The sequence below is a fragment of the Microcaecilia unicolor genome, chromosome 1, assembly GCF_901765095.1.
Source record: "Microcaecilia unicolor chromosome 1, aMicUni1.1, whole genome shotgun sequence".
Taxonomy (NCBI): Eukaryota; Metazoa; Chordata; class Amphibia; order Gymnophiona; family Siphonopidae; genus Microcaecilia; species Microcaecilia unicolor.
The window spans coordinates 48500292-48515724 of record NC_044031.1 but is presented as its reverse complement, the minus strand read 5'-3'; the positions used below and the strand labels follow the sequence as shown (position 1 = coordinate 48515724).

At 43.0% G+C, this 15433-nt stretch overlaps 1 protein-coding gene across 1 annotated transcript in view; it reads left to right on the top strand.

Annotated features, from left to right (window-relative positions):
* The window catches only part of SETD2 (SET domain containing 2, histone lysine methyltransferase), a 482526-nt gene that overhangs the window by 55677 nt on the left and 411416 nt on the right, over positions 1-15433 (top strand). Inside the window, 9 exon segments of the mRNA XM_030196916.1 lie at positions 154-367; positions 370-431; positions 433-457; positions 460-1179; positions 1182-1589; positions 1592-1999; positions 2002-4391; positions 4393-4637; positions 5754-5885. Of these exon segments, the coding sequence (XP_030052776.1) occupies positions 154-367; positions 370-431; positions 433-457; positions 460-1179; positions 1182-1589; positions 1592-1999; positions 2002-4391; positions 4393-4637; positions 5754-5885 (4604 nt within the window).

Below are 15433 nucleotides of genomic sequence, written 5' to 3'. Positions count from 1 at the left end.
TTTGCAGGACAGTATTAGAGAGCCTCGTTCACTTACAATTATGCAGGATCTTTTTGAAGGCAGCACTGAAGAAAATACATTTTGACATGCTGCACAGTTAGTTATGCTTTCACCAGGCTGTATGATGTGACTTTATTTTCTGTTCTTGTGCAGGGCAAGAATGAAAATGCTCAGACAGTTGGTTTCATCAAAACCCCAGTATTCAAAGGTGTTGCATCTAGTCGCTTCTTACCAAAAGGCACCAAAACCAAGGTCAACCTGGAGGATCAAGGGAGGCAGAAGGTTTCTTTCAGCTTCAGTTCAACAAAGAAAACTTTGCAGAATAGGTTCCTCACTGCATTGGGAAATGAAAAACAACAAAATGAGACTCAAATTCTTCAAATCTTGTAATCCAAGCCACTGACCATATATCAAAAATTAAAGCAGACTTAAACAGATACCACTAGTGTGTCAGATGAGCTTTCCCCCCAAAACTAAAAGTGGAATTGAGCAAGATACACTTCAAGAAGCACCTGCTCAGTGTTACAGCTAAATTACCAACAGTAACAGCGACACCACCAGCAGCAGCAGCTGCACCACCACCAGCAGTACCATTATCTCCACCAATATTACCAAAGGAAAAGGCTTCAACACCGCCTCCAAAAGCACCAACCCCACCACCACCACCACCACCACCTCCTCCACCAACAGAAACAGTAGCATCACCACCAGCACTGACTGTGACAAGCATCTCATCAACACCTCCGCTGCAAACGATAATTTCAGAAAATTTAATATCAGTAACAGTTCTATCTCCAAAACAATCATCAAATTCAATAGAGCAAGAATCTTCAGAAGATATTAAGGTGGATTCTGAAGTTAATATCTCTGAAGAGCCTGTACCTCATAAAACTTCTGAATGCGCCAATGTATCTCCACAGAAAGATGATTCTCATATTGGGAAGGAGGAAGACCTTCCAGACAATTCAAAGAATGTCTCTCCATGTGTTGAAAAGCAGAGTTCCAAAATAAAAGGTTCTCAGCCCGATGGAATAGTACTTGGTTCTGAATCTGATGGTGAGTCTATACAGACATCGTCAAGCCATAGGTCCCATGAATTAAAAAGTTCAGCAAGTGCAGAAAAGGACAAGGAAGTGAAAAAAAGCTCCACATCTTCAAGAAATGTTGATCACGGAAAATATGCTACCGATCAAAATCTGAAAGAGATGACAAACGTTCCAGTTACTCAAAATCTGACAGAGATTCTCACTATACAACTTCTCGCTCTAGATCTGATAGGGATAGAAGGCGAAGCAGATCTCGTTCAAGATCCAGGTCGGATAGAAGCTCTAGAAATAGTAGTTCAACGTATTCACGATCAGAGCGTTCACATTACTATGAGTACGACAGAAGGTACCACAGGAGTTCACCTTATAGGGAGAGGACTAGATATTCTCGTTCATATGCTGATAGGACACGAGACAGTTCTGATTCAGAAGAAGAACATAGGCGAACACATTCCAGGTTCAGTGACTCAAGGCATACCTCATCTTATACCTCATCATACAGAGATTCTAGAATGTCTTCATACTCCAAGTCAGACCGTGACAATAAACAGAATCCTATTACACTGACTCAGAGAAACGAGGAAGATCATCAAAATCAGAAAAAGAATGTAAAAGGATTTCAGAGCTAGAAGTAACAAAAAAGAGCTCTCCTCAAAAGGAAGCGGCATGTAGAATTGGGTCATCTCGTTCTAAAACAGATAGTAATATGAACTCATCCCTTTCTAAGTCTGTAACTTCAAAACCAGTAGCAGGAAGATGTGATAAAATAAACACAGTTTGTTCAGATTCTGATGAAGAAATCAAGCCACCTAGCCATGCAGATGTAAAGATGCCCTGTAAATTAAAAAACGAGGAACTGGATATCATTCTTTCAAAAATCCAAGGAAGGAAAAAGGCAGCTGATTCTTCCCAATCAACTCCAGTAAAAAATGTGCCTAGTTGTAAAAACATTAAGATGAGTTAAAAGAGAGTGCCAGTCATTCAAGAGCAGAAGAAATTGTTGGAAATCATAACCATGGTAATGATGAGAAAGCAGAAATGGTATTAAATATGAAATGTGATCAAATAAGAAAGTATTCTCCTACAGAATTGAATCCAAGTAAGTCTCCTGAGAAGATACGCCCTTTAGTACCTTTCTATGAATCTGATACAGAGGATGTTGTGTATTCTGATGATGCATGTGACCTTTCTTCCTTGTTACCTGTAGGTCAATCTAATAAATCACGCATTTTGTCAGCTAATGAAGTTAAACATATCTGTGAATCTGCAGATGATGATATAGATAATTCTGCTATGAAGTCCAATGAGTTAAATAGTCCTCTTGACGCAGCTGAAAAAGATTCCTGTCCATTTTTCAGTGCAGGTAAGGAGACATTAGTTGAACAATCGGAAGACCTGCAGATACCACACAATGAAACCAAAGATTCAGATCAATCCTATGTTGCAGATAATGTTAAGCCTGTCTTATACAATTCTGCTGCTGAGACTGCTATTGAATGTATAGTTGTTGAATGTGCAGGTATGGAGGCAACACCAGAGATTTTTAGGGGTACTGAGGAAGAACCAAAATGTATTCTACCCGAACATGGGACCAATGAGGAATTTAATCCATCTGAAACTGTACAGAGTGAAGAACAGTGTACTGAGACTAATTTGGAGTCCACAAATTCTTTCTCCCATTTGGAATGTCCTGTACTTCACTCAAAAAATAGTTCTTTCAATATAGAATGGTCTTCACAAATGAAATTTGAAACTGAAGTTTTATCTCACTCGTCTGAATGCATTTCATCCAATTTGGATGATATTGTTAAAAATGAATCTGTGGAGCAGACAGTGCTTGACGTGACCCCTGAACTAGAATTTCAGACTGTACAACCTTATTTAGAAAGTGCAAAATCACCTTTTGGAATTGCAGAACTTTTTCAGCATGAAGCAGAAACAGAGGAAGATCTAAAAGAAGAAAAGAAGCTTGAAGACATTTCCATCCTCCCTCCTGAGAATGTAGAGGAGCAACCCATAGAATACTCTGTTATCAAGAATAAAAAAGAGGAATCTACAGATACACCCTGTATGTCAAAAGTTTCACCCCCATTGTGTTATGTGCTAACTTCAGAGAACACAGAAGTTATAATATTGGAGCCAAACTGTGACAGTAGTGGCAATGCCTCTGAACATATTTCTGTCATTGATGAGTATTACTCGGACAGTATAAGTGAACAGGAGAGTGATAGAAGCGATACAGATGATTCTGATTCTGATGATAGCAGTATTCCGAGGAATCGTCTTCACTCTGTTGTGATAGTTCCAAAGAACTCAACTCTGGTGATGGAAGAAACTAGCCCTTGTCCTCCGAGTAGCCAATGTAGTCAGAAGCAGTCAGTGCCTTTGGAAGATGAAAATGTTGAGCCTAGTAAATTCTCTCATGAAGGAAAAATAGAGCATATAATGTACACAAACAGTGAGTACAATGACAAAAAGCCGCATTCTCCCTCCAAAGAGTTAAACAAGAGCCCAGAAACTTCATCTGTGGAGCCAGATAGAAAGAAAGATGAGGATCTTGAAACAGATTGTCACCAGTCACAAAGTGATGGAGTTGATAGTACGAGCCAGTCAGATTCAAATATAGACACTGATAGGATCCCAAATCTAGATGACAGTACTATGGCTAAAGGAATGCAGACCTTTGACAGACCTTTAAATGAGCTTCATGAACAGCAACCAGTTTGTCCTCCTTCTAATAATGCTAATGGTACCTCAAATACATCACATCAGCAGCAGCTTCCAAGTTCTACTGACAAAATAGATATTAGACAGGAGGAGTCTGGTCCCAGTCATTCTCACGATGGTGGAGATTTTTCTAAAACTGATGGTTTTCATTCAACTGAAGACTTGGGTAACCTTGGTTGGGACTTCTCCCAGCCAGAAAAACCCAGCAGTACATATCAACAACCTGATAGCAGTTACTGTACATTTTCAGCGTATGGCTACCAACAGCATGGATCTGGGCAATATGTTGGATCAAATAATTATTGGAAAAACGATGGCTATTGGGACCCAAAATCACACAAGTTTTCTAAATTTGGTTATGATAGAATGCAAGGTCAAATGCCAGATTCTTTAACAGATTATTATGATGAATATGATGATGATCACTATAACTGGGAAGATGAATGTAGACATAACCAAACTAGCCAGTCTAATAAGCCTCATAGTCAGGACCCTAGAGAAAAGGGTTCAGTTCAAGCACCAGAGATCAGCAGCAATTCCATAAAAGAACCAGCAACTGCAAATGAGAAGGAATCTGAAAGACTGGTGATGAATAAAAATGAGATGAGAGAACGAGGCCCCCCCAAAAAAACGACTGCAAGATTTGGAAAGTGAATCCGAGAGTGATGGAGATTCAAGAAACCGAAAGAAATTGAAAATGGAAAGGCAACAGCTAGAATCTGTGTCTTCAGGAGCAGCGTGGACTGGATCGCTGTGTGTCATGGATGGCTTCAGAGACCCACAACACTGGAAGGATTCTGCCAAACAAGGGAAAATGCCCCCGTACTTTGACCTCATTGAAGAAAATGTCTACTTAACAGAGAGGTAATCACTGAGACATTTAATTTTTTTTTACAATATTATTGCCCTAGTATAATTGTGTGTGTGTATGTATGTATGTATGTGTGTATATATAAATACACACACACACGGGAAAGATTGATTGATTGGCAAGAGTGCTTAGGATAGGGCTAGATTTAAGATTTTGGTGCCCATAGACAGGAGAATGGAAGGTTTCTCCCCCAGGTATCATATAGTATGGTTCCAGGCTCTTGTTTAGCCCAAGTATTTTGATGTCCTAGGCAGTTGCCTATGTTTATGCCTAAACATGGGCCTACATACAGAAGTGAGGAAGGTAGAACATGTTTTAAAGTGCTTGTGCTTCTATAGAACTAGTAAAACTGAAATGGTCAGCAGGTAAGAGAGATTTGCAAAAAAAACCTATTATTAATAGGCTATAAAATATAAATCTTAGTTAAAAAAATGTTATTCATCTATTCCACTATTCATACACAATTTTTGAATTTCATCTTATAATTTAGATAGGGACCTACACATAGTAAAAACTCACATGGTGTTTGTCACCATTTAATTGATGCTACGTAAGATATTGTTTCTGCTCTTTTAATTTCTTTGTAAAAGCTTCAAATATCTCCAGATAGCTCTTAAGGTAGAAGCAACATCATTAACTGTACATTTCATAAGCAGTTGCCAGTGGAAGGGATATTAATAGCTGACCAAGCTTATAACTAGAGGCTGCAGCGTGTTCGGCAGAGCAGCTCTGAGGGAGCGTTTTTTTTGTGGCGTTTCCTTGGTCGGTCATCTCGTTTGCCATTTGTTATTTTAAAAAAAATGCGCAATAGTGCCGAGGGGCCTTGCTATAGTGGAAAAGCTGCGCAGGTGCTCTGTCAGTGTCGGGGGGGGGGGGGGGGGGGAGGTTGGAGCCTCCGGCGCTTGTAAATTTTGTACCACTGTGGAGTTGGCTGGCTCAGCTGTGTCTCTTCCTTCGGCTTCTGCTCCTGTCGCGGCTCTCTCTCAGGCGCAACCCTACCTCAATTATCCTTATTTTTGGGAATGTGAAGAATCTTTGAGACATTACATTTTGACCTAAATGACTGACTCTTGAGGTTTGGACTGATTTTCCAACTTTGTCCCCACTAGGAAGAAGAACAAAACACACCGGGATATCAAACGAATGCAATGTGAGTGCCCCTTACTTTCAAAAGAAGAACGTGCTCAGGGAGCAGTAGCTTGTGGTGAAGACTGTCTCAATCGCCTACTAATGATTGAATGGTATGTATACCGTGAGCAGCAGAGAAGGGTTTTTTTTTTAATGTTTTCTTTTCTAATTATGTAAAATATATGACATGCTTAATTCTTGCTTTTCTTCTGTTATCTGTTGGTATATGTGCAACGTTCAACTACCAACTTGCCGTGCCTTCCCTAACATCTAATACAAGTCTTTGACTATTTAATGTGTATTCTACATAATTATTTGACTATTCTAATGCCTTATGTCTTTTCTTTTTTAAAGTCTTCCTGCTTGCTTAGCTTTTTTTTTTTTTTGAAGAATGGTGGTTTACCAGTGACACACATTGCTCCACCACTATGTTTTGAATGATACACATACTTAAAAGGGCAACTGTGACCTTCCATGGCAGTCTTGTGAGGCTGTCGTGAGAAGTTGTGGCTGCCATTTTCACAATGCAGTCAGTAACTTGTGATGCTCCTGCCTTGAAGAGGCCACTAGACCACCAGGGTTTCTGTTAGTGGGCGAAAGAGGCTGTCTGGCTTGGGAGGGAAGGACAGGCTTGTAAGGGTGAGGCAGTTTTAGTTTCCCCCAAAAATGCATACAGGACCAACAGTACTATAGCATACCCGGATTTTGGGTTGGTTTCAGTGAGCCCTTATACTAGTTTGTAGATCCTGAAAGTATTTGAAAGCTCAGAGGGAACCAGGCTCACGTTTTTATTCCTTTTAACCATTTTACTGTTGGGGAATTCGAGCTAAAACACACACAAACCGTCTGGGAATACTATGGATATTCCAGTAGGTTTTTGAGAATTTTTTTTTTCTTTACTGCTATGGTGAGCCTACCCTTGATTCTTTTGTTTTGTTGTTTTCACCAGCAATATGTATGGTTACACGTTTGGTCTCTTGAACCCTCTTGCCTCATTAATTTGCCTTATAATGTTAGAAGCATCAGCTTCAAGATTTGTCCCCAGTTCTGACAGTCATGAGGTTTATTAGAGTGTCTGGGTCAATGCCATGATGACTAAGAATATAACATCTATTTAAGGATATCATACAGAATTGCTTGGACCTAGAAGGTTCAGCAACTTGTCTAACTTGACAGAGAACAAAAGTCCAGGTCATTGAAGTAGACAGAAGTAAAAAGGTTCTGAAACTCTTAAGCTCTTCAGTGAAAAACAGGCTTGAGGTGAGTCTTGCTGCCTGAGCAACAGCTAGAGTTTTGAACATTGAAACATGAAATTGGAGTCAGTATTGAGCCGCTTTTAGATCGTGACTTCGGTTGGGTTTTTCCCTTTGTATTTTACTGTACCTTGCCCCTTTTTCAGGCTCCATCGAGTTGTTTAATTTAGTCCATCCATGTCCACAAAGATTCTCAGTGGCTTCAAGCGCTGTACCCAGTGCAATAGGACTACCTCTGGGAAAAGACACCCATTCTTGGTGTCAGAGCAGCTGAGATCTCGCTCCCACGTTGACCCCAGTGGTTCTTTGCCTCAGCTGGCACCCCAGCCTTTCCTGTTGTTGGCTTTCGATGAGCGTATCCAGGACTTGCTCCCTTATGCAACGGTGTGCATTAGTATAGGGGGTGCTTTCACCTAACGTACCTCCTGTTGTGGCCCTGCCTGGCCCTCAGCCTGCGGTGTGGCCTCCGGCTACTTGCAGCCCAGGTGTCGACTGCCACCCAAGCCGGCATCCCCTCAACATTGGTGGAGGAAGGTTCGCTGGAGTCAAGGCGTTAGTTGACTTTTTGATGCCGCTCTCAAGGACATGGTTCCTCGGCACTGAGGCAGGTTCAATCTTGGCAGTCCCATAGGGAGATAATGTCCGATACCGAGGAGTAGCACTCGTGGGATTCAGAGGAGGATCCCAGATACCTTTCCTCAGATGAGTCTTATGGGATTCACTCTGAACCCTTCCCTCCAGCTGAAAGGAGATGGTCTCCGTCAGAGAGCCTTTCATTTTCATCTTTTGTTAAGGAAATGACCTCAGCCATTCCATATAATTTGGTAGTAGAGGATGAGCCCAGGGCTAAGATGTTCGAGGTTCTGGACTATACATCTCCTCCTAAGGAGGCTGTGACTGCACCTCTCCACGAGGTACTCAAGGATGTCCTCGTCAGGAACTGGGAGTCCCCTCTGTCAGTCCCAGTTATGCCCAAGAAGATTTATACCCAGTATCGGATCTATGGTACATCTAGTTTTGATAGGACTCAGTTGCCTCACAATTCCATGGTGGTGAAATCTGTCAAAAGGGTCAGGAGTACTAGGGACTATGCGTCAGCACCCCCAGAAAGAGAAGCTAGAACCCTGAATTCTTTTGGGAGGAAGATGTACTAGGTTTCAATGCTCATCTCCTGTATTCAATTCTACCAGCTGTTTATGAGCATCTACTTGCAAAACTCTGTGCGAGAACTTTCGGACTTGGTGGATGCACTCTCTCTGGAGCACGCCGAACCTTTTCACCAGTTGGTCAAGCAGCAGAAGGTGTGTCGAAAGTTCTTGATCAGGGGCACTTACGACACTTTGATGTGGCATCCAGGATCTCTGCTCAAGGTATAGCAATGCGCAGATTCTCAAGGCTGCGTGTTTTTTTACTTGGAACACTCTGTTCAGCAGCAGTTGGTGGATGCCCCTTGCTGGGGGGGATAACCTTTTTGGAGAGAAAGTTGAGGAGGTCGCTGACCAAATTGAGAAGCATCCTAATACAATCTCTTCTCTCCCGCCGGACGCCTTCTGCATCCACCTCCTCAGCTAGGAGGATTTTTGGCAAGCCAAGGAGTGGTTCCTACTACAATTCTAGGTATAGGTACACTCCTTTGGCTTGCCAACCTACTCGGGCTCAGCTCCCGTGCGCTCGTTCATGTAAACGGAGTGTGCCTAAGGCCCCTTCTGCTCCCCAGGCAAAGCAAGGGATGAGCTTTTGACTGGCTCCAGCAGAGCATAGTCGCAGTAAAAGTGTTCATCCCAGACAACTTGCCGGTTGGGGGGAGCCTAAAATTTTTTCACCAAAGGTGGTCTCTTATAACCTCCAACCGGTGAGTTCTTCAAGTAGTTTGTGTCAGATATGCCCTCAATTGACATCTCAAACCTCCAAATTACCCACCTAGAGCTCATTCATTCGGCACTCAGCGCAGGCAGGTACTTTCAGAGTAACTCTCCGCCCTTCTAAAGGCCCATGCGGTCGAACCTGTTCCACCAGGGGAAGAAGGGCAGCGATTCTATTCCAGGTACTTTCTTCTGCAGAAGAAGATGGGGATGCATCCCATCCTAGACCTAAGGATCCTGAACAAATATCTAATCTGAGAAATGTTCGGGATAGTTTCGCTGAGCACCCTTCTCCCAATGCTTTGTGGGCTTAAAAGGATGCATATATTCACATCCCAATACTTCCAGCCCACCTGAAGTACCTTTGATTTTGGCTGGGAACACATCACTTTCAGTATTGTGTGTTGCCTTTTGGCCTCATGTCAGCTCCCAGGATTTTCACCAAGTGTCTAGCGGTAGTTGCAGCATCACTACGCCGACTGGGAAGTCCATGTGTTCCCGTATCTTGACAATTGGCTGGTGAAGAGCATATCAGAGGACGGTGCTCGGGAGTCTATATGGATGACTATTCAGGAACTTGAGCTACTAGGGTTCATTTTAAACTACCCCAAGTCCCATCTCCATCCTGTCCAGCGATTGAAATTCATAGGAACCCTGTTCTTACACACAGAAGATTTGATCCTAACTCCCAGAAATGAGAGCGGACAGTCTTGTCTCACTGGCATCCAAGATTCGTGCATCTCAGCAGGCCACAGCTAGGCAGATGTTAAGATTGTTGGGCCACATGGCATCCACAGTGTATGTTACACCCATGACATGTCTTCAGATGACATCAGCTCAGTGGACCCTGGCTTCTCAGTGGTATCAAGACATGGGGAGTCTAGAAGATGTCATCCAAGTGTCTCCAGATCTTGTTCACTCTCTTCAGTGGTGGACCATTCAATCCATTTTGACTCTGGGACTTTCATTCCAAATTCCTCAGCCACAAAAAGTGCTGATGATGCATGCATTTCTCCTGGAATGAGGAGCTCATGTAGATGGGCTTCACACTCAAGGTGCTTGGTCCACCCAGGAAACTAATCTTCAGATCAATCTCCTAGGGCTTCGGGCGATCTGGAATGCTCTAAAGGCTTTCAGAGATTGGTTATCTCACCAAATTGTTCTCATCCAAACAGACAGGTTGCAGTGTATTACACCAACAAGCAGGGGGGCACCGGATCACGCCCTCTGTGTCAGGAGGCTATCCAAATATGGCATTGGGCTCACCAGCATGTTCCTTCGAGCCACTTATCTGGTGGGCACAAACAGTACCTGGGCCGACAGGCTGAGCAGGGTAATGCAACTGCACGAGTGGTCTCTCAATATGGTCATGGCCCACAAGTTTTTCCACACGTGGGGCACCCTCTCAGTGGATCTTTTTCCAACTCAGATCAGATCAACCACAAGGTCCCTCAGTTCTGGTCTAGGCTTCAGGCCCATGACAGACTAGTGTCAGATGTCTTCCTTTTCAATTGGGGGACGGGTCTTCTGTATGCGTATCCTCCAGTACCTCTAGTAGGAAAAACTTTGTTGAAACCCAAGCAAGACCGCGGAACCACGATTCTGATCACACCGTACTGGCTGCAGCAGATTTGATTCCTTCTGGAGTTATCCTCTGAAGAGCTGTGGAGATTGGAGTGTTTTCCGACCCTCATTTCTCAGAACGAGGGTCACTTCTACATCCTATCCTTCAGTCTCTGGCTCTCACAGCTTGGATGTTGAGAGCCTAGAATTTGCTTCGTTAGGTCTCTCGGAGGGTGTCTCGCGTGTCTTGCTGGCTTCCAGGAAAGATTCCACTAAGAGGTGCTATTCTTTCAAATGGAGGCGGTTTGCCATCTGGTGTGAAAATAAGGCCTTAGATCTACTTACTTGCCCTACACAGATCCTGCTTGAATACCTTCTACACTTACCAGACTCTGGTCTCAAGACCAACTCCGTAAGGGTTCACCTTAGTGCAATTAGTGCTTATCATCAATGTGTAGAAGGTAAGTCCATCTCTGGATAGCCTTTAGTTGTTAGCTTGATGAGAGGTTTGCTTTTGTTAAAGCCCTCTGTCAGACCTGCACCAGTGTCATGGGATCTCAACATCGCTCTCACCCAGCTGATGAAAGCTCCTTTTGAGCCACTGAATTCCTGCCATCTGAAGTACTTGACCTGGAAGGTCATTTTCTTGGTGGCTGTTACTTCAGCTCATAGGGTCAGTGAGCTTCAGGCCTTAGTAGTGGATGCGCCTTATACTACGTTTCATCACAACAGAGTAGTTCTCCGCACGCACCCTACGTTCCTGCTGAAGGTGGTGTCTGAGTTCCATCTGAACCAGTCTATTGTCTTGCCAACATTCCTTCCCTGAGCTCATGCCCATTTTTGCAAAAGCAGCTTGCACACCTTATTCCAAGAGAGCATTGACCTACTACATGGAGGGGACAAAGCCCCACAGAAAGGCTGCCCAACTTTTTGTTTCTTTTGATCCCAGCAGGATGGGGGTCACCCTTGGGAAACGCACCATTTCAATTTGGCTGGCAGATTGCATTTCCTTCACTTATGCCCAGGCTGGACTGGATCTTAATGGGGACGGGCGGGTATGAGTTAGATTCCAGTGGTGTGCCTTGACAATTTTTGCGCTTTATAAGTATGCCAAGAGATGAAAAAGGTCGAAAATCATTGTTCTAGTGTGAAACCATTCTTCCCGAGGGCAACACTCCGCAACCTGATACTATCAATGGTACTAAGCCATTCTGACTACTGCAGTAGAATTTATGCGGGATACAATGAGCAACTCATAAAGAAACTACAGACCGGTCAAAACACAGCAGCCAGGCTTATATTTGAAAAATCGCGATTCGAAAGCGCCAAACCCCTTTGAGAAAAACTGCATTGGCTCCCAATCAAAGAACATATTGCTTTCAAAATCTGCACCCTGGTCCTCAAAATTATCTATGGCGAAGCCCCGGGATATATGACTGACCTCATAGACCTGCCAACCAGAAACGCAATCAGATCATCACGAACATACTTAAATCTTCACTACCCTAGCTGCAAAGGACTCAAGGACAAATCAATTTATGCATTGAGCTTCGCCTATATAAGCACGCAGCTGTGGAATGCACTACCAAAAGCCGTGAAAACCAACATACGACCACCTTAACTTAACCTGTTCGGAAAGGCATACCCTACTGACCCAACTTAAGTGCGTGAACCCTGCAACACAATCAAAACCAAAGCTCGTAATGAACACTATATAACCCTTCTTCTCTACGATTCCCTAAGGTGTCTGTAACACATGAATTTCATTCGACCATAACATCACTTTGTATTTGTTTCATTACCAGAGGTGGCTAACGCCTCACGGTACAATGTAAGCCACACTGAGCCTGCAGAAAGGTGGGAAAATGTGGGGTAGAAATGTAACAAATTAAAAAAAAAAATTTGCTGCATACAAAACCTCATAGGAAGTCCTCCCAGCTGGAGCAGCATTCTAGACAGGATAGCCGGTTTGGGCATGCAGTCTTGCAAAATATTTTTACTACTTAAAAGCCAACTCTGCCCTCCAGCCCTTTTTTTTTTTTTTCCACCAGGCTCACTATTGACTAAGTTGCAGAATTCATGAGCCTGGTAACTAGTGAGTCCCATATATGAGAATATGCCTGTTTGTCCTTGGAGAAAGATAAGTTACTTACATCTAGCAGGTGTTCTCCGAGAACAGCAGGCATATATTCTCATCCCCTCCTTCCTCCCCTTGGAGTTGTCTATTGTACTGCTGGTCCCACAGTTGAGTGTAAGATTGGAAGGCACCCGCACATGTGAGGTGGGGGCATTGCCTCAAAGACAAAGTGATAGTGCACTTGTCAGTGTCTGCACCAGACTCCACAGATGACATCACCTGTAGGTGAGAACATCTGCTACAGGTAAGTAACTAACTTAGCTTTATACATAAGTATTGACATACTGGGAAAGACCAAAGGTCCATCGAGCCCAGCATCCTGTTTCCAACAGTGGCCAATCCAGGTCACAAATACCCGGCAAGATCCCAAAAATGTACAAAACATTTTATATTGCTTATCCCAGAAAAAGTGGATTTACCCTAAGTCCATTTAATAACGGTCTATGGACTTTTCGTTTAGGAAGCCGTCTAAACCTTTTTTAAACTCCTCTAAGCTAACCGCCTTTACCACATTCTCTGGCAACAAATTCCAGAGTTTAATTACACGTTGAGTGAAGCAAAATTTTCTCCGATTCGTTTTAAATTTACTACATTGTAGCTTCATCGCATGCCCCCTAGTCCTAGTATTTTTGGAAAGCGTGAACAGACGCTTCACATCTACCCGTTCAACTCAACTCATTATTTTATAGACCTCTATCATATCTCCCCTCAGCCGCCTTTTTTCCAAGCTGAAGAGCCCTAGCCACTTTAGCCTTTCCTTATAGGGAAGTCGTCCCATCCCCTTTATCATTTTCGTCGCCCTTCTCTGCACCTTTTCTAATTCCACTATATCTTTTTTTGAGATGCGGCGACCAGAATTGAACACAATATTCGAGGTGCGATCGCACCATGGAGCGATACAAAGGCATTATAACATTCTCATATTTGTTTTCCATTCCTTTCCTAATAATACCTAACATTCTATTTGCTTTCTTAGCCGCAGCAGCACACTGAGCAGAAGGTTTCAATGTATCTTCAACGACGACACCTAGATCCCTTTCTTGGTCCGTGACTCCTAACGTGGAACCTTGCATGACGTAGCTATAATTCGGGTTCCTCTTTCCCACATGCATCACTTTACACTTGCTCACATTAAACGTCATCTGCCATTTAGATGCCCAGTCTCGTAAGGTCCTCTTGTAATTTATCACAATCCTCCTGTGATTTAATGACTTAGAATAACTTTGTGTCATCAGCAAATTTAATTACCTCACTAGTTACTCCCATCTCTAGGTCATTTATAAATATGTTAAAAAGCAGCGGTCCCAGCACAGAGCCCTGGGGAACCCCACTAACTACCCTTCTCCATTGAGAATACTGACCATTTAACCATACTCTCTGTTTTCTATCTTTTAACCAGTTTTTAATCCACAATAGAACTCTACCTCCTATCCCATGACTCTCCAATTTCCTCTGGAGTCTTTCATGAGGTACTTTGTCAAACGCCTTCTGAAAATCCAGATACACAATATCAACCGGCTCCCCTTTATCTATGTTTGTTCACCCCTTCAAAGAAATGTAGTAGATTGGTGAGGCAAGATTTCCCTTCACTAAAACAATGTTGACTTTGTCTCATTAATGCATGCTTTTGAATATGCTCTGTAATTTTGTTCTTAATAATAGTCTCTACCATTTTGCCCGGCACCGACGTCAGACTCACTGGTGTATAATTTCCCGGATCTCCTCTGGAACCTTTTTTAAAAATCGGCGTTACATTGGCCACCCTCCAATCTTCCGGTACCATGCTCGATTTTAAGGATAAATTACATATTTCTAACAATAACTCCGCAAGCTCATTTTTTAGTTCTATCAGTACTCTGGGATGAATACCATCCGGTCCAGGAGATTTGCTACTCTTCAGTTTGTAGAACTGCCCCATTACATTCTCCAGGTTTACAGAGAATTCATTAAGTTTCCTCCGACTCGTCAGCTTCGAATACCATTTCCAGCACCGGTATCCCACCCAAATCTTCCTCGGTGAAGACCGAAGCAAAGAATTCATTTAATCTCTTCGGTACGGCTTTGTCTTCCCTGATCGCCCCTTTTACTCCTCGGTTATCTAGCGGTCCAACCGATTCTTTTGTTGGCTTCCTGCTTTTAATATACCTAAAAAAATTTTTACTATGTGTTTTTGCCTCCAACGCAGTCTTATTTTCGAAGTCCCTCTTCCTTAGCGTCCCTCCGGACCAGGATTGGACTGTTGGGTTGTGCCCGCCTACCAGCAGGTGGAGACTGAGAAAAACTCTGACTCTAGAGAGCCAATAGGAACCCTGGCCATGTGACCTTAGCCCCAGTATTTTCTCAGTCTCTCAGCAGGTAGGAAGTGAGCCCATTAGTCAGTCTCTCTCTCTCTCTCTCTCTCTGTTTTTCTCTATAAGATATTACAGATATATTTATAATACTTCTTCTGTGCCTGGAATCGTAATTAGAGGCTTGACAGGGTTTCTTTTCTTTCTTTGACAGCCTCTGGGGTGTTAAACTCGGGTGTCTCGAGTCCACCCCCCTTCCTCCCCATCTCCCTGGCTTAGCAGGGAAGGGCCGTCCCTTTTTCTGGAAAGGTGTACCGTCTTTGGGAGAGGCAGCCACTTTTAATAGCTGTTTTTAAAGAATTAAATCAAGTAAAAGGAAATTAAAAGAATTAATTCAATTGAAAGTAATTTAAAGGAAGTAGTTTTTGCTTTCCCTAGGCTTATAACGAGCAGGTAGCTCTTCTGTCTTATTCTGTTTGAAGAGTCTTTATTTTCTTTTCTGGCGGAGCTATTGAAAAAAAAAAAAAAAAGTGATAAGTCAGCGTCTGTGAATCGGAG